Source organism: Aspergillus clavatus, genomic scaffold, assembly GCF_000002715.2.
Source record: "Aspergillus clavatus NRRL 1 1099423829797 genomic scaffold, whole genome shotgun sequence".
In the NCBI taxonomy this organism is placed as follows: Eukaryota; Fungi; Ascomycota; class Eurotiomycetes; order Eurotiales; family Aspergillaceae; genus Aspergillus; species Aspergillus clavatus.
The window spans coordinates 14,864-32,169 of record NW_001517102.1 but is presented as its reverse complement, the minus strand read 5'-3'; the positions used below and the strand labels follow the sequence as shown (position 1 = coordinate 32,169).

General features: G+C 47.0%; 6 protein-coding genes across 6 annotated transcripts, besides 2 other annotated features; 2 read left to right on the top strand and 4 right to left on the bottom strand.

The window, feature by feature from the left end:
- Nucleotides 1-8: 8 nt before the first annotated feature.
- ACLA_005370 (diacylglycerol acyltransferase type 2A) lies at nucleotides 9-1,432 on the bottom strand (the record flags this gene model as incomplete). Its single annotated transcript, XM_001273209.1, has 2 exons — nucleotides 9-1,038; nucleotides 1,119-1,432. The coding sequence occupies 2 exons, from the start codon at nucleotides 1,430-1,432 to the stop codon at nucleotides 9-11; spliced, it is 1,344 nt and encodes a 447-aa protein (XP_001273210.1).
- Nucleotides 1,433-1,939: 507 nt separating this feature from the next.
- Nucleotides 1,940-3,027, bottom strand: pxr1 (telomerase inhibitor/ribosome biogenesis protein PXR1; the record flags this gene model as incomplete). Its single annotated transcript, XM_001273208.1, has 2 exons — nucleotides 1,940-2,945; nucleotides 3,005-3,027. 2 exons carry the CDS (start codon nucleotides 3,025-3,027, stop codon nucleotides 1,940-1,942), a joined length of 1,029 nt encoding a protein of 342 aa, XP_001273209.1.
- A 722-nt stretch (nucleotides 3,028-3,749) lies between these two features.
- On the top strand, nucleotides 3,750-7,632 carry ACLA_005350 (SacI domain and endonuclease/exonuclease/phosphatase family protein; the record flags this gene model as incomplete). Its single annotated transcript, XM_001273207.1, has 7 exons — nucleotides 3,750-4,080; nucleotides 4,131-4,326; nucleotides 4,386-6,036; nucleotides 6,096-6,395; nucleotides 6,445-6,554; nucleotides 6,603-6,937; nucleotides 7,067-7,632. The coding sequence occupies 7 exons, from the start codon at nucleotides 3,750-3,752 to the stop codon at nucleotides 7,630-7,632; spliced, it is 3,489 nt and encodes a 1,162-aa protein (XP_001273208.1).
- A 785-nt stretch (nucleotides 7,633-8,417) lies between these two features.
- On the bottom strand, nucleotides 8,418-10,570 carry ACLA_005340 (uncharacterized protein; the record flags this gene model as incomplete). Its single annotated transcript, XM_001273206.1, has 3 exons — nucleotides 8,418-8,533; nucleotides 8,651-8,972; nucleotides 9,032-10,570. 3 exons carry the CDS (start codon nucleotides 10,568-10,570, stop codon nucleotides 8,418-8,420), a joined length of 1,977 nt encoding a protein of 658 aa, XP_001273207.1.
- Nucleotides 9,151-9,326: a microsatellite.
- Nucleotides 9,152-9,301: a microsatellite.
- Nucleotides 10,571-12,059: 1,489 nt separating the features above from the next.
- Nucleotides 12,060-12,646, bottom strand: ACLA_005330 (uncharacterized protein; the record flags this gene model as incomplete). The annotated part of the gene is made up of 4 exons (XM_001273205.1): nucleotides 12,060-12,085; nucleotides 12,129-12,285; nucleotides 12,357-12,563; nucleotides 12,602-12,646. The coding sequence occupies 4 exons, from the start codon at nucleotides 12,644-12,646 to the stop codon at nucleotides 12,060-12,062; spliced, it is 435 nt and encodes a 144-aa protein (XP_001273206.1).
- A 969-nt stretch (nucleotides 12,647-13,615) lies between these two features.
- ACLA_005320 (putative AP-3 complex subunit delta) lies at nucleotides 13,616-16,569 on the top strand (the record flags this gene model as incomplete). Its single annotated transcript, XM_001273204.1, has 5 exons — nucleotides 13,616-13,619; nucleotides 13,686-13,882; nucleotides 13,937-14,320; nucleotides 14,367-14,592; nucleotides 14,639-16,569. The coding sequence occupies 5 exons, from the start codon at nucleotides 13,616-13,618 to the stop codon at nucleotides 16,567-16,569; spliced, it is 2,742 nt and encodes a 913-aa protein (XP_001273205.1).
- Between the last annotated feature and the right edge of the window lie 737 nt (nucleotides 16,570-17,306).

The window sequence follows — 17,306 nt, the reverse complement described above, 5'->3', positions numbered from 1 at the left end:
AAACCATTTCATGCAACTATTTCGACCTCGGAAATTCGGTCCTTCGCATACACCTCTTTATTCCGTTCCCACAATCGTTTCAGCTCCTCTATGTACTTTGAGTGGAGCTCTTCAATGTATTCATCGTCAATTTGATCCCTATTTTGCTGCTGGATGACCTGGATAGGTCGCCCAACCACAATGTTCAATGGACGACGATAGGGCATCAGTCCCACGTCATAATTGAAGACCCCACGAGCATGAAAGAGTGGGATAGTGAATCCCATCGTGTGCTTGATGAGCATCTGGAACTTGTGTATTATGGGATGCCGGTCGGACCGCACCTGGTCATAGAGATCGTTTTCCCCGAATGCCAGTACGGGTACGAGATCGGCACCTGTACGGATCGCTAGTTTTATGAAGCCTTTGCGACGTTTCAGCACAAGGCGAAGGGTATGTGGCAGAGCATCAAGAGATTCACGTGCTCCGCCGACGACAATTGTGATGGCACGACCCATGCCTTCGCCATCCGTCCCACCTTTGGACAAAATATTCTCACACGAGTCGCGGGAGACACTAGCAAGTCCCATAGCTAGAGCGTATTCCCTGTAGAAAGGGATGCGGAAGTTCGAGTCGAGAGTAAGAAGTGTGTTTGTGATCCCTGGGAACAAGCTTGAAAATCCCAGAGCTTCGGTAGCAAATGCGGCGAACGCTCCATGAGAAATGATTCCATGTGGGTGGTAGCCGAATATGTATTTCCGTGTTGGAAGAAGAACTTCTGAACGATGCAACCGAGCAGGAAAATAAGATGCATAAAGCGACCAGATCCGGAGCGAACGCAGGCGATTGCTTCGACCACCCAATGTTCCCGATGTAGCGGCCGATGAGAAAAGCGAGATATAGATAAGATATGGGAGTAACAGTGGCCAGAACAATGGAATGGCACATGAGAAGAAGAAAAAGGTGAGGAAAATTGCTATTGTTAAGGTATGACATAGGACAATAAAGGTCTGAAGTCGTCTTTCAAGACCGATGTTTAAGGGAGCCCAATGAATGACGCTGAGAATCTGTCAGTTCTCATGCTCGAAGCCCCTCAGTGCTGTCTTCTATGGCTCCAATCCATAGGTATATGAACATACCTACGCCTCACACGATGCTTCCTCGATGTCCGACGAGTCTCATCATCAAAATGAGCGGACTGGGTTAGAGTCGACTGGGTATTTGTTGACGGCCTCGGGGACGGATATTTGAGTAACGGCGCACTTTGATCGACGAAGAGATTCTTGTAATTACTGTCACTACTTCGTACGTGGAGATCGGGGCGCAAGGCATCATCCTCCTCGGTCACAGTTTGGGAATCATGTTGTCCAAGCTGATCCAAAGATGAGGCATGATTGGCGGTCTTCCTGAGCCGTGGAATGGCCGTTTCTCGTGAATTTTCGCGGGCTAGCATTAGATGTCAAGTGTGAAGAGACTGACTGGGTGGCAGCTTGTCGTCGGGGGATGGAAGCTCAAAAGTGGAGTTGGCTGTTGTCAAGGTTGTCAAGAAAAGGAGTTGGCCCAAAGTGGCAATCCAAAGTTCAACCTCTTGTCCTCTCTTGGTGTTGATTGATGTCTTAATCAGCCATGATCTGATTTTTGATGTCAATTGTCAGTAGCTTTTGTTTTTGCTCTCTTGTACGAAAAAATAGGGCTTCAATATAAATAACAAGGAGGATCGCATCATAGCGGAAATAGTAGATGAACTTGGATCGCAAAGTACAAAGTAGGTAGTAGTACATTCAGAGGCTCGGCATAGGTTCCTGCAAGCATCCCATGTTGGTCATTAATGAAGGGAGGATCTAAATATACTGCAGAATTAAATAACACTCATGATCAGATATAATCATGGTATTGCAAAGATATATGATTAAGGACTGAAAGCTATGATCTTCTGCTCCAAACCCCCTTCCGTTCTTCATCATAGAACAGGAAGCCGGGAGCATACAATTGGATATAAATTTATATGGATAATCATAACAGTCATTGGAACGGCTATGTCTGGTTGAAAGAAAAAGACTATGTACTGATCATGAATATCTGGTTCGGTCAGTCTTAAAGCAGGAAGCCAGGAATTTCGTGGTGGGATATGTACCTCATTAAGGGATTTATCATCCATGAGGGCTCTTTTCTTCTGTGCAATATAACGGCCTCTAAACATCTGTCTTCCCATGGGTCGACGTTCCCTCGATAATGTTGGAGCTTTGGGCTCTGTCGGCTTCACATCTTCTGATGGTCCCTGCACGCGTGTTTTCTCCTGCATTTCGGCCTCGGATTCTGTAGATTCACTGGTCTTCCGTTTCTTATCTCTTCTCATTTGTCTCTTTTCGCGTTTTCTTTCCTTTTCACGGGAACCTCTGGAATTCGTTTCCTTTTTCTTCCTCTTTTCGACGCTATGCCGATCTTCTGAGTCGCTGTTGGTCGTTTCGTCATCCGCCAGACCTTCTTCACGTCCCTGTGGGACGTTCTTCACTTCGGAGTCGGCTTGGCCATTCTGAGACGTTGGAGGAACAAGGGTCTCGTTCGACTCTTGGACGAGTAATCCACCACTGACAAATCTAACAGCCTGCCACTTCGCCGCGGCATAGCGAGCCAATTTGATATCATCACGCTTTTGCTGCTCTACAACAAGTTGCGTCTCGGATTTGCCATTAAGCCGGCCGAGTAATCCTTTGAAGGCATCCAAGCCAGTAGGTTCGTCCAGAAGACCCCGTTTCGGCCGGGCCCCCAGGCCTAAATTATCGTCCTTCAAAACGACCCTGATATGAGATGCGCTAGCAGTAGTGAATAGATCGGAATGTGCAGCGTTCCGAGGGCCAAGGAAGCTACCAGGGGTCCATCCTTGGGCTTTTAAGATTCTATGCCCAAAACCATCCGTTGATCGCGACCAAGTGGTATTGTTGGGGTCATGGGAAATTTTAGTTCTCCTGATTGTTTGAGTCAGTACTACTGTCTCTGTACTTCTTTTGAAGGTCACGGTTCATACTTGCGAGGTGCAGCCAGGCCCATTGGGGCGATGGAGGGAGATTTTTGGGGGGTAAAGAGAAAATATAAAAAAAGAGCGGAAGAAGGTAACACCAGGAAGCAAAGTGAACGAAGAAAGTGATGAGAAATTTGACACTTCAATTAGTTCAAGTATAGCGTCTCAATAATCGATCAGAGGCAGTGCCAATGTTTCATTAGCATCGTACATGAACTTTCTGAGTTTTATTTCTGCCCCATATCGCACTGACCGCCCTACGGTGTGTTGATAAGACACCTAAGTAGTACAGAACTACGGACTATGGAGTAGATATCTACTCTGTAATCTGTACTCCATACTCTATTATCTACTTGCTAGGTTGTAAGTACTACTAACAAGTAACAACTAGTTACTAGCCTACCGCCTACCCACTCCATCCTCTAATATACTCTGTAGACCTAGTAACCAAAGAACCAGAGCACATAGTAGTACGTTGTTAAATCTCTGACCACAACCAGTATCCTTTTAGTACTAGCAGTGGTGTTTCTGTCTTTTTTGTACTCTGTGCACCACCACATGACTATATACACCCGAAACTCACATCCATAGTCAGGATTTGTGGCACACTCCTAGAGCAGTATGGGAGGGAAGGTTAATCGCACATTGCCGCATTAATCAAGGGTAAGCAATAAATAGAATTAAATTTACCTTTATACTTCCAGGCTATTCCACCCCGAGACCTACAATCTAAGTTCGTGTTGCCAGAACAATGTCTGGTCTGCAAGTATCATGTGGGGGCCATCCTCAGCGTACACTGGCTTTATCGACAGCTCAATTTACTCTACTCCTGAAAGCCAGCCCGGCACCAGGGGATACTGGTAGCAAAGCACTCGACAATGGCGACATTCGCTGCTTAGTTGAATTCTCTAGGTCGTCTTCCGTGGACATGACAAGCTACCGGCATCTAGGGCATGGATATGGCACGCTTGGTTTAATCACTTTGAGCGAAGACGTATTCTTATGCGTGGTTACTGGGGCTTCAAAGGCTGCAACTATCAGGCCTGGGGAGAACATATGGCGCATTGAAAGCGTGGACTTTTGTTTGTCTTCTCCGTCCAAGCTGTTCCGACTTTTGGACTAATCGGAACAGTTTGTCTTAATCATTCAGGCTATGAAGATGGAATTTACTATGAGTCTGATTCGGCATTTGGCGTTGATGAGCTCGATCGAGGGGAGAACAGAGAGGTCATCACCGATCATCCATTTTTAGCTCTCAAGAAGCTCTTGAGTGATGGCAGCTTCTACTATAGTCTGGATTTTAATCTCACGGATCGATTGCAAAATCGGTAAGCCAGTGCAAATTACTCTACTCGCCTTTAACTCAGACCCGCTTATGCATCGCTAGTTCTGATGAAGCGACGACATTCGACATCGATGCACTAGATGTGGACATGTTATGGAATTCATACATGATCAGCTCTCTGCTATCATTCAGGAAGCAGTTGGCCCCTGCTGATAGAATGCATCTCGACTCTTCTGGCGTGCTGACTTGTGTCATACGAGGGTTTTGTAGCACTTTGCCCATACCCGCTTCTACAATGTCCATGTCTCACACACGATCTCACTTCTCTCCAATGCTGACCATCATATCCCGCCAGTCATCGCGACGGGCCGGTACGAGGTTCAACACTCGTGGCATTGACGATGACGGGAACGTTGCTAATTTTGTCGAGACCGAAACTATTCTTTGGATTCCGCCTCATCTTACCTTCTCCTACGTTCAGATCCGTGGTTCTGTGCCCGTATTCTGGGAGCAAGCGCCGGGGTTTTTCCCTGGACAGCAGAAAATCGAGGTGATAAGATCAACAGAGGCGAGTGAACACGCGTTTAACAAGCATTTCGAAGCACTTGAATTAAGGTACGGTGCGGTTCACATAGTCAATTTATTGAGTGCTCTCAAGCCGGGCGAAGTCCAACTTTCGAAAAGATTCCAAGAACTCGTCTGCAGAAGTCCTTTATACCAGAGGTCAGGTTTGCACACACTATCAAACCATAGACTTTTGCAGATGACAGAATTCGATTTCCATGCGGAGGCCCGTGGTCCACTAGGATACGGAGCTAGCAACCAAATAAAAGAGGTGATCCTCCACTCCGTGGATGGTTTTGCATTCTTTCTCTCCGAGAACAGTGCCTCTTCAAATGAAAGTAATCATGAATCCGATGGTTCATCGGTTGTCCTACAACAAGAAGGGGTCTTCCGAACAAACTGTCTGGATTGCCTTGACCGGACTAATCTCGTACAGACAGTCATCAGCTTGATGGTTCTCGAATCATTCTTGCATCAACAAGGTCTACGGCTCCATGCCGAACTTCAGTTTAGACACTCAACCCTTTGGGCAGACAATGGAGATGCTTTAGCAAAAATGTATGCCGGTACAGGTGCGCTAAAGAGTTCTTTCACTCGACATGGAAAGATGTCGCTCGCTGGCGCTCTTGCAGATGCACGCAAGTCTGCTACACGGCTCTACGTGAACAACTTCTCGGACAAAGCTCGACAAAAGACCATCGATTTACTATTAGGCCAACTAAATAATCAAGCATCGGTTCACCTGTTTGATCCAATGAATGAATTAATCTCTGAAGAACTGGACCGGCGAGCACCCGAATATACCACCGTCGAACAGGTCAAAATCTGGGCCGGGACTTTCAATGTGAATGGTCGCCATCTGGATCCTGATACTGACTTGTCATCGTGGCTCTTCCCTGCGGCTGATGAGCAAAAAGAAGATCAAGCTATTCAGGATCCTACTATTTTTGCTGTAGGATTCCAAGAGATAGTTTCTCTGAGTCCGCAACAGATCATGTCAACGGATCCTACCACGCGCAAAGTATGGGAAGTCGCTGTCCGAAATTGCCTCAATAAGCATGCGGCACGAACTGGGACTTCGAATTACATTCTCTTGCGGAGTGGCCAGCTTGTTGGAGCTGCTATCATGATATTCGTCAGGGAGGATATTCTCAAAGAGGTCAAAAATGTTGAGGGCAGTGTGAAGAAAGTGGGTTTTCCTGGAAAATTCATTGCCGCGCTGTTGGTAATTACTAACATCACTGGAAGACTGGTCTCTCGGGAATTAGCGGCAACAAAGGAGGTTGCGCTATCCGCTTTGAATATTCCAATACTCGTATCTGCTTTGTTACTGCACACTTCGCAGCTGGATTTGCGAATTATGAAGAGAGAAACAGAGACTATGAGACCATCGGTCGAGGCCTGAGATTCCAGAGAAATAAGTCCATTGACGATCACGACACCATCGTCTGGCTTGGAGACTTTAATTACCGAATAGGTCTCGGGAATCATGAGGTTAGGAAATTGGCGACGCAAAGAAACTATCAGCGGCTCTATGAAAATGACCAGGTACGACCACTCTCTTCATAGCAGTTCATTTGCTGACATCATCCTGAAGCTGAACCTGCAAATGATGGCAGGCAATGTATTTCAATTCTATACAGAAGGCGCCATTGTCTTTCCGCCAACGTATAAATATGACATTGGTAGAGACGATTTTGACTCATCGTAAGGTATATGTTAGCTGAATCGAATCCGATACTAATTTTTCCGCAGTGAAAAAGCACGCATTCCTGCATGGTGTGATAGAATCTTGTGGAAAGGGTCAAATCTCCGGCAACTGCATTACAGTTCTGCACATTTACAGTTTTCGGATCATCGTCCGGTGTGGGCTGTCTTCTCTTGTGGAATTGATGTGGTCGATGGAGATATGAGGGAACGTCTTAGGGATATACTCTGTGCAGGAACACAAGGTGATGTGCCCAGTATGGAGGTTACGGGGGCATTGAATGGTTCTATGATACCCAGTGAGAAATCAACAGACCGAAGTTCGGTTTGGTCTGGCTTACCACCAGCTAGCTCAGATGAACAAAAATGGTGGTTATATAACGGTATGTTCCTCTGATCCAGTTGCTCTTTATCACAAATCCAGCCCCATCCCATCAATCTCAATTTACTGGTTTGCTATTTTACGGATGCAAATTGTATTTCCTGATCTCTGACGACAACACGAGAACAAGGCGCGCCTGTGCGATCCGCCGTACAGCCATCGCCAGACAAAGTGACTTTAAACATGAGGCGCGAGTCCAATCCTTTTCGTTTAACCGATCCTATCGATTGGGTAAATGAGAACGACACAATGGATGTGGAGGATCATCAAGATTACACCGACGTGGCTTCGCAGAAGCCTCCATTACCGCCGCGTGGAAGAGAAATTGCTACGTCATCTCGCGTTTGCGATCAATCCATATCATTGGGACCTCGAGGACAACGAACAATGCCTCGGAAATCAACTGCACCGTGTTCTGGCATGAAAACGTCAAGTCCAGTTGCGTCACGGCTTCGTGAGACACTAGTGAGCAGCTTTTCAGGACCAATTACCTTGCCTGATGTGCAGGATGGCGACTTCAAACTACCAGTCAGAATATCTTCTATGACGGATGGAAGCCCAGGCAATACACAATCTTCCGAAATGGATAAAGAAGAGAGTCTTCCAAATGCAAGTGGTGAGAGTAAAGGATCTGCGAACCTTTTGGATGACAATGTGCATGAAGAGATTCAGTGGAAGCCTTTACGTCCACAATGATTGTGACGAGGTTTGGGTCGAAATGATGATTTACTCTGGTATAACTTGCACATTTTCCATATGTCTGCGTGTTGCCTCCCCTCCTCTTTTTTTTTTTTTTTTTTTCTGGGGTCGAATGAGGGCGGATTGTTGAATCCCAGTCAAGAAGATGAGAGAAGTACAAGAAGTATATCCTATCACCAAGGACCGGCGGTGCAGAACTACAAATTCATATCTAATGAGTCACATCCCAGGCGGATCCACAACAATAATAAATGGATGGGGTATCCAGAAGACTTGAGCCATGATTCATGAATATAATCCATCATCTATTATGGGTATATGACACTTCTGACACTTCAGATACAAAAGATCTTCGATTACATGCATGCTCTTCTTCTTCCGAATTCCAAGTTCCTTCCCGCTATGATTGTTGTCGTAGGTCAACCCTATCCCATCATCAAGCAAGCAAATCCAGTATGCGAGAGAGGGGGAGGGAAACAAAAACCAAAAACCCAACCTGAGGCATGAGAAACCAATCCCGAGATTGTCGAGAGGAAAAGTCATACCCTACTGAAGCATACTGTGATATGGTAAGCTCGATATTCTTGCAAACTGTCAAGCTGCTATGTAGGCAGAGAAGGTGGCCATGCTCACAGCGCATGAAGGGCGCGTGATGACAGTGGCCCGAGTGATGAATAAGTTGTTAATGTTCCTGGGTGCACCTGCATGCCACGGGAATCAGCTGACAGGATGGGGGACAAATTATCACATAACACGGCAAGAGCTCCGCGATGGTGGAATGCTTAAGGCTTTTTTCCCGCTTTTAAAGCTCTGTTCTTTAGTTGGCTGCCTGCCATCCAGAAGGCTAAGGCGCCAGGATTGGGAGCTTTGGAGCGCTTCTTGCCCACTGAATCAAAGACTGAAGTCAGTAATGAGGACAAAATCCGGTAAATACACGGGATTCGTAGAAAATATGGAAGAGATCCAAACAATAGGTGCAGCGACAAGGTTATGAGCTAGGATAGACTTGACGTACCTGTGGACTCGGATTTCTTCTTTGGATCATCAGGAGCGACGATGGCTTCGCTATTATCAGGGACAGTAGCGGCTTCAGTGCTGACTGGATTGTCAGAAGCAGCAGCTCCTTCAGAAGTTGGAGCAGGCTCAGGAGTTTTCGGCTTTTCTGGAATCGGCCACATATGCATAGTGATCATCCAATCTGGCTCGATGACGGTTTCCCAAACTCGAGGAAGTATGATTTCACCATCTGGCCCTACTAAATCATAATTTCCCTCTACTATATGAGGTCCTATCCCCTCGATGTGAATAAAAGCCTGTCGTATGAGCTCCTCCATGCCCTAAATGGTTCAGTCTTAGATGACGGGAATGTTCACATCAGAACCGACTAGGGTCTTACCTGCCAGGTGCAGCACAAATCAAATGGAAAGCTAAATTTCCTTCCAATAGAATCCTTGAACTTGATGGGCTTTTTCTTTTCTGGTGCTTTATTGGAGGCAGCAGCAGTAGCGGCAGCGACTGCTTCTGCTGCTGCTGCATTGGCAGCCTCAGTGGCCTTTGCGGCTGCCTCTGCTGCTGCTGCATTAGCAGCCTCAGTGGCCTTTGCGGCTGCCTCTGCTGCTGCTGCATTAGCAGCTTCAGTCGCCTTCGCCGCTGCCTCTGCTGCTGCCGCTGCTGCCGCTTCTTCCGCTTCTTTTTTTGCTTTTGCGGCCTCTTCGGCTGCCTTTTGCTCTGCCTCGGCCCTAGCAGCGGCCGCTGCTTCCTCGGTGATCTTTTTCTCATGCGCAGCTCGCTCTAGTCTAGCAGAAGTTTCGGCGGCCTCTTTCTCAATTGCAGCTTTGATGGCGGCCTCCCGCGCTTCCTTGCTCTCGCGTTCTGTTCTCTCTTCCAATATTAACTTTTCTAGCCTCGCGATCGCCTCATCCTTAGCTACGTCAGAGGGCGCGGGAGCTGAGGGCGGGCTTGATTCTTCCTGGCTTGGAGATGGTGCACGAGGGTATGCGTTGAGGTAGGAAGGGTGGACCATTCCGGGAACCATGGTGTAAGGTTCCCTGAATGGATAATATCCCCCTGTCCCATATGGCATTAGCTCATGGGGGCTCAAGGGATGTCCGCCATACTGCGAAGGGCCGTGTGGTGGAACTTGATGGGCTATCGGTTGCTGGTGGGGGTTATGTGAATCATTCCGACCCTGAGGCGACGGATGCGCATGGGGTATGTGATGTCCGGGATGGTGCTCGTGCAAGAAAAACGGTGGTATATGTGGCCCATGAGGATTCTGATAATGAGGAGTATACCCATAAGCAGGGTGGTTGTAGGGTGCCGGCTGAGCTGCCTGATGGTGATGACCAAGTCTAATCAGTTGATCGGATGGCGGATGATGACCGGAAGGCGGGCGATGACCAGATTGCGCAAAAGCTCCGGGTGATATGCCACTGCTAGAATAAACGTACGATGACTCTGGTGACAGCCTATGATGATAATTCGAACCTTGGGGCACAGACGGCCAAAGTGGTCTTTCCTGCGACGATTGCATATAAGGGTCTCCAAACTCCTCGGCAGAATCCGGACTCTCTGGGGATTCTGGGGAATGGTGACGGCGGGATCGACGAGTATACAGATCACGTTCCTGCACAACATAGCGCCTCGGTGAATGACGACGGCCCGAGCCTGAGGGCGAGCCATGGATCGGGTTGCGACCTCGCGTGCGGTTTGCGGTTCTTGGCCGAGAAGCCGAATCAGACGGTTTCACTTCATCCGGGTATGACAAGTGTGCCCACTCATCATATGGATCTGGATATTCTTGACTTCCTGAATCAGACGGTGGAGAGACTTGCACTCCTGAGGAGCCTTCCTCGTCAGATAAGGATAAGTCCGAGTCATGAAGACTAGGACCAATCCTGATATTGAACCTGCTCATGAGGTCATAGTCAGCCATCGAGCGGAACTCCCATCTATTGTTGGGTTTATTTGCCTAGACATACGGCATAGATGTCAGTCAAAAATTTGTCGGAGTAATGGATTTCAACCGTGGTAGAGCTTCAATAGGCGGCGTGGGCAATGATGCTTCAGTATTGATTCTGAGCGACATCAAATCGCTCAGAGCAGTGAGAAGTGTAGGCTGGAAGCGCCTTCGCAATTTCTTATTATAGTGCCGATTCTGGAATCACAAACAGGTTGGCTAAACAGTGTTGATTCATATCCTCTTCATTGATCCATTGGTTTCTTGAATATAACGGTGAGCATATTTCAATCGCAGTGTTCAGCTTAGACCGTGGAGATAATTTAGTCTAGCAGAGGCTGACCAAAAACAGGAAGAAGTAAAATCTTGAGTATATAGTTGACGGTGGAATTAGAGACAGTAATTTCTATGAACGCGTGAGCCACTCTGGTGGACAGTTTGGATATAGACAGCGAAAATCAAAGGGGAAAAAAAACAATGGTTGGATCCAGAATCTAGGAAGGTGCCTGACCAGATGATGCCTGGGGCGGAGTTTGGGCATGGCATACCGAGGGCTACGGTAAGGTACTTTTATTTTGTGTAGGTAGTACCTATATAGTACCTAGTTACATACTTGTTTGTCTGCCTCATGCTTTTTGTTGTTGATAATAGGCTCGTTAGGCACTGAATTCGGGTATTCCTGGATTCAGAGGATTTCAGTCCACAGAATTAAGGCATCTCGCTAATCTGCTGCCCAAGTGCCCAATTGGTGGACCCGAGGAAAAGGGTGGCCTGGACGTCGAGTAGGTAGTCGGATCGAGTCCATTCGACCTACTCCGTACTATCGATCCACTATTTACCGTATCAAGGACCACTCTACAAATTTCATCAGAAGAAATATTTTCTTTATGTGCACCATCCGTGAGGTGAATGCACTTTGGCTGCATATAAAAATAACTACGGAGTACATAGCTGCGTTTTACAGTTGCAGACTATATGAGCCGCCAGGCTTACTGCACACTGCATTCAGGTCGAAGGGTCAGGTACGCGGTATGAACAAAGAACTGAGTCCTGAAGGTTGGTGGGTGAGCCCCTGCACTCAGGGTTTTTGTCCTAGGTACTAGTAAGTATCACTATTGACGGAATCGATTATTATACTATTCGATGTATATACATACGATTCGCATATCGAAGGAAGATACGGTTAAATACGACTACTTCATACGCTAGTCTTCATGGTTCGTGATCAAAAGTATGATGAAGTTACTGAACTTCAGAACATAATTATGCTAGACTGTTGAGAAGCTCTTTTGCTGCAATGAGCTCACTTCGAGGATGGCTTGAGTGTATGCACACCTTTGACCGCTGATCCACAATCTCCTCGATCCTATTTTTAGCGAAGATGTGCAGTCTCTCAAGCAAACTTCTCGAGATGAGATCATCTGCTTGTGGCAACGGGGTGTCCCCCAAGTATGGTTGATACCGATCACCACTGGTCAGAAGCGAAGTGGCCTGAACTAGAATTAGTGTCATAGTGGTAGATCATTGTGAGTACTTACTTTAGCCAACCCGTAGAAGCCTCTGAGAAAGTCATCACAAAGTTCGATACTCCTACAGAATGAACGAATCGATCTCCGCAAAAACTGATATGAAGAATCCAAGTTGGATGATTCGGCGCAAAGATATTGGAGCTCACCCAGCCGAGCATGGATCTGAAAATAGGTCAAGGAAGAATTAGTCTACCTTAATGGAGGGCGATGTGATCGAGAGGGGAGTGCATTACATTCCAAGAGCTTGGTGCAATCAACAATGCTTCCTCTAGGCTAAATACCGCCTGAGCACTCATTCCCTGGGACTGATATAGATCCGATAATTCACACCATGCCTCTGCATCTGTAGGAGCAGCCTTCAGGAGGTCTATTAAACCCTGTACAGCTTCTGTGGGTCGAGACAATGACCGCAGAAGTGCAATTCGTCTCTTCAATACAGGCTATGGATCAAATCAGCGGTTGTTCTCAGACAAGGGACCACCACAGACCACATTGACTGGATTCTCCAAGAGAAGAGCATCATATCGGCGCAAACAAGTTTCAAGAGAGGGCCGATCTTCTGCGATTGCCTCCTCGTATAGACCTCGTAACCCCATAACCCTTTCGTTTGAAGCGCCAAATCGATGCTCTAGAAGACCGAGACATGAGAGACCTGATTTAGTGTCACCGGTTTGTAGACAAGACAAAAAAAGCTGCTCAATTTCTCTAAACTGCTCGAAAGTCTCATATGAAAGGGTTGCTGCCGCTTTCGTATTGATTTCTAGCGCAGAGTGTTGGCTGAGTATCACAGGTGCCTGTTGCGAAAGGCGAAGACTAGAAAATAAATCTGAGCTGTGGAAGGGGTAGTGTTCTGAATTGATTGGACCCATCATTCATAAGGCCCGTGCCTAGAAGAAAAATTTCAACAGTGTTGAACAATGGTTACAAGGGAGCAAATAGTTCCAATCCAAGATGTTACAATGATAGGTAGGTACACCCTCAGTACTAAGGTACGTGACGTGCCACATGTCCATCTGGATTGGCTGTTCGCTGACCCCGTGACTGAGCTACTATAGTAGCCTACCACATCTATGACTCTAAACCTACGCAGTTGAGGGTTGTACATAACATAGTAGGCTGAAGATACCGATATCTTCATATAGAAGAGATATCTACACTGGCATCTATACGAAATACTCAATTGCTTTCCTCATCGGTAAACCGATCTGTTCCACAGAAATCACTGGGAAAGGGCCCAAACCTCATACTGCTTGAGATAGGAGCACATGCGCTTTCGCTTGAGCTTTATGTCTCTGTTTCATCGTTTACGCATATTTGAGCAATGTCAGTCTTATTCTAATATGATGAAGAGTCATACGTTAACGCAGTGAGCCCCAGGTTTGAAAAATCACTCTACGACCTTATCAAAGGTCTGAGGAATCACAAAGGCACCGAGGATGACTATATACAAGATAGTCTTCGAGAATGCAAGACCGAGATCAAGTCTCAGGACATGGGTAAGCATATTGTTCTGTCCTGGTTGCTTGATTGGTCACATCAGTCGGCATGCTAAAGTATCCTAGATAAGAAAGCTACAGCGCTTCTTAAAGTGATTTACCTCGAAATGTTCGGTTACGATATGTCTTGGGTATCTTTTCATGTCCTGGAGGTCATGTCATCTGCAAGATACCTTCAAAAACGAGCAGGCTACCTTGGCGCGGTTCAAAGCTTCAGATCTGACACGGAGGTCTTGATGCTGGCTACAAATTTACTGAAGAAGGTCTCTGGAACACCTCACGGTCAATTTTCTTGTAAATCCTCTAACAGATTACAGGATTTAACATCATCAAATATTTCGAGCATGTCCCTTGCGGTTGCCGCGTTGCCGCACATAATCACGCCTTCACTTGCCATGTCGTTGCTTCCAGACATCTTGTCTCGCCTCTCACATTCGCGTGCTGTGATTCGCAAGAAGGCAATTGTTTGCCTCTACAGATTTGCTCTAGTGTATCCCGAGGCACTCAAGTTAGCATGGCCCAAACTCAAAGAGCGCCTGATGGATGACGAGGAGGAGTGCAGTGTGACCACAGCTGTAATCAACGTTATATGTGAGCTTGGGTGGAGACGGCCCCAAGACTTTCTCCCACTGGCACCGAGGCTATTCGATCTCTTGGTAGATGGAGGCAATAACTGGATGGCTATAAAGATTATAAAATTGGTAATTTTTCTGGCTCCCGTGAATAGTACGCTGCTAATAGGCTTAGTTTGCAACTTTGACGCCTTTGGAGCCCAGACTGATTCGAAAGCTTAACCGGCCACTTATGAAGATAATACAAACCACGACTGCGATGTCCCTGCTATACGAGTGTATAAATGGCATCATTCAAGGCGGAATACTTGATGGTGATGAGACATCTGAAAGGGACGAAATTGCAAGGCTTTGTGTTGGTAAGCTTCGCGGGATGATCGTGGCTGATTCGGACCCAAATCGTAAGTAATTTTACATTATCCAATGCGGTGGTACTAATGGTCACAGTCAAATATGTTGGGTTACTCGCATTCAACCGAATTGTTTCATCTCATCCCGGCCTGGTATCAGTGCACTATGATGTCATTATGGATTGTTTGGAAGACGCGGACGTATCGATTCGTCTTCAGGCTCTAGATCTTGTAGCCAAACTGGTTAATTCTGAAACGCTTCAATTTGTTGTCAACCGATTGGTAAAACAACTCCAAAGTGATGAGGCGAATCTCCAAGACTCGAAATATGCCAAAGAACCCGAAAGCTCAAGAATTCAGCCAGCGCCGAGTGCCTTGCCTGACAACTACAGGGTGAAGGTGATGCATCAGATCCTGGACATTTGCTGTTTCAACAATTATTCGGAGCTGCCTGATTTTGTATGGTACGTGGATCTTTTGGTACAATTGATGAAACTTCTTCCTCGGCAAATTGGAGACCTCCGCGTTGAGCAGTCAGCTTCTCAGCTCGCTGCGGATCAGACAGGACTCGATATTGCGGTTCGAATCGGCACAGAAATACAAAACATTGCCGTGAGAGTGAAAGGTGTTCGGACAGAGGCAACAAGAGCGGCGGAATGTCTAATTCTTGTCGAGACAAGGCGCATATTGTTCATCAATTCATATGGCAACCACCTTGCCCTTGGTCCTATTGCCTGGGTAGTCGGTGAATACTCGGATTGTCTCTCTTCGCCTAGTCAAACATTACGGTCATTGATCGACACCTCAAATATGTCCTTGCCAGCTAAGACCTTGTCATTTTTTATCCAAGCGATTCCAAAGGTGCTCGTCAGGTTGATTCATGATACAAAAAAGACCTGGAGTACAATATGGAAGGGCGAGACGTCGCTTCTATTGTCCAAAATTACTGAATTTTTCGAACATCTGGCAGTTCATCCAGATTTGGATGTGCAGGAGAGGGCTATAGAATTCCTTGAACTTATGCGCCTTGCAGCCGATGCTCTGCCGACAGGAAGTCACTCTTCGGATGCAATGCCGTTTTTGCTGTCGTCCATAATGCCCGGTCTATTCTGCGGCCTGGAATTAAACCCGGTTGCTTTCGGTGCCCTGAGGAAAGTTCCTCGGCCGGAACATCTTGTTCTAGGCGAACTCTACAACCCACAACTTTGGGGTATCCTGGGCGATGACTCGGACTGTCTGTTCAAGAAGGGTAGTCAGCATGCGTGCCAAGAATTCTACCACGTTCGTGACACGTTCACCACTCACAACTACCCTGCCCAATTTGTCACCTTTGGTGCACATCTAAACAGACCACATGGTCCTCTTGATCATTCAGACGAAACTCCCACCACATCCGGCGAACGGAGGGCCGAGCGTAGAGAACGCAATAAGGAAGATCCTTTCTACATTCTCGCCGAAGAGATTACACGTGGCACAGGCTCTCGAGACGGCGGCGTTTCCCAAGATCGCGATTTCGATATCGATTCAATCCCTATAGTTGATCTCGATATAAGCAACCTCGAAAGTCCGCAGGCCGCTTCACTGCATGCTGGCGTGCAATTCAGCACCGGTTTGCGGTCCAGGAAGCACGATGTCGCTGTTGACGAAACAATCGGATACGAAGACTCTACGACCCTGAGGAATACCGAAGAGCATGTAAAGGCCAAGAAGTCTTTGCTGCAAATTGACTCTAGTGGCCTCGGCCATTTCCCATTAGGAAGCAGAGGTATCTCCCTTACGACATCCGCGAACAGGGTGGTTGATATGGAGAATGATATGGAGATAAGCAGAGCCGTGCAGGAGGTGGAGAGATTGAGGCTAGAGATGCAGCGTGCATCAGAGCGGATTCACCCTCAAGGCATCCCTCTCGAAGGTACGCCGGTCAAAAGGAAGAAAAAGCTCAACAAGAAGAGCCGTACACCGAAGCGAACTCCTCGCGTGCGACATGATTTCGAGGACCAGAAGGGGGGCAGTACCATCGATAGCTGACTGCACATGAGCTTTGGAGTAGGTGGGGAAAGTAAAAAGAATGTGTACAAATGGTGCCTAGCAATTTCCAGTTTCGAGCAGGGGCACCAGCACCACGTCTATTTGCTTGCAGGTTTAATTTCTGGGCTGAGCATATGTACAACATCCTTCGCTGGACCTTGTGGGATGTTCTGCTCTATCGCATATGGGACTGAGAGCTCTTCCAGCATGCAAATTCACAGCCTGCATCTTGGTAAGAAGAATCCCTGCTGACGTAATAGGAACGACCGAGTAATCGTACCCCTGCTGTGAAATGATATGGTATCAGTTCAGTTGATTTCAATTATTCTTGATCGATATCTTACAAGGCTGAGATATTCATTCGGGTGAGTTTTAATATCGGTTTAGGCAATGACACGATTGAACATGGAAATCGCAGCGGACGACAGTGCCGGGATGAGCCGGATGATCTCGAACGCGAGTCCTCCACATACAACAAACGCGAGGATAACTGTGAGCTCTTAGATGGTGGCTCTTAGATTTGCTTCGCTCCACATATGATACATACCAATCCAACCAGTAGAGAGCGGCGACTTTGAATTCTGCTTCGGCTTCACTGGGACGTGTCCTCTGCCTCGCTTTGCAGCCTCGTGCTTTGCAAACCTTTCATTTGCTTTCCTCTGTTGGGGAGTTTGGGCCTAGCAAGCCAGTAAGCTACATCATCTATAGCAGACACTGGGACATTGGGATATTTACCA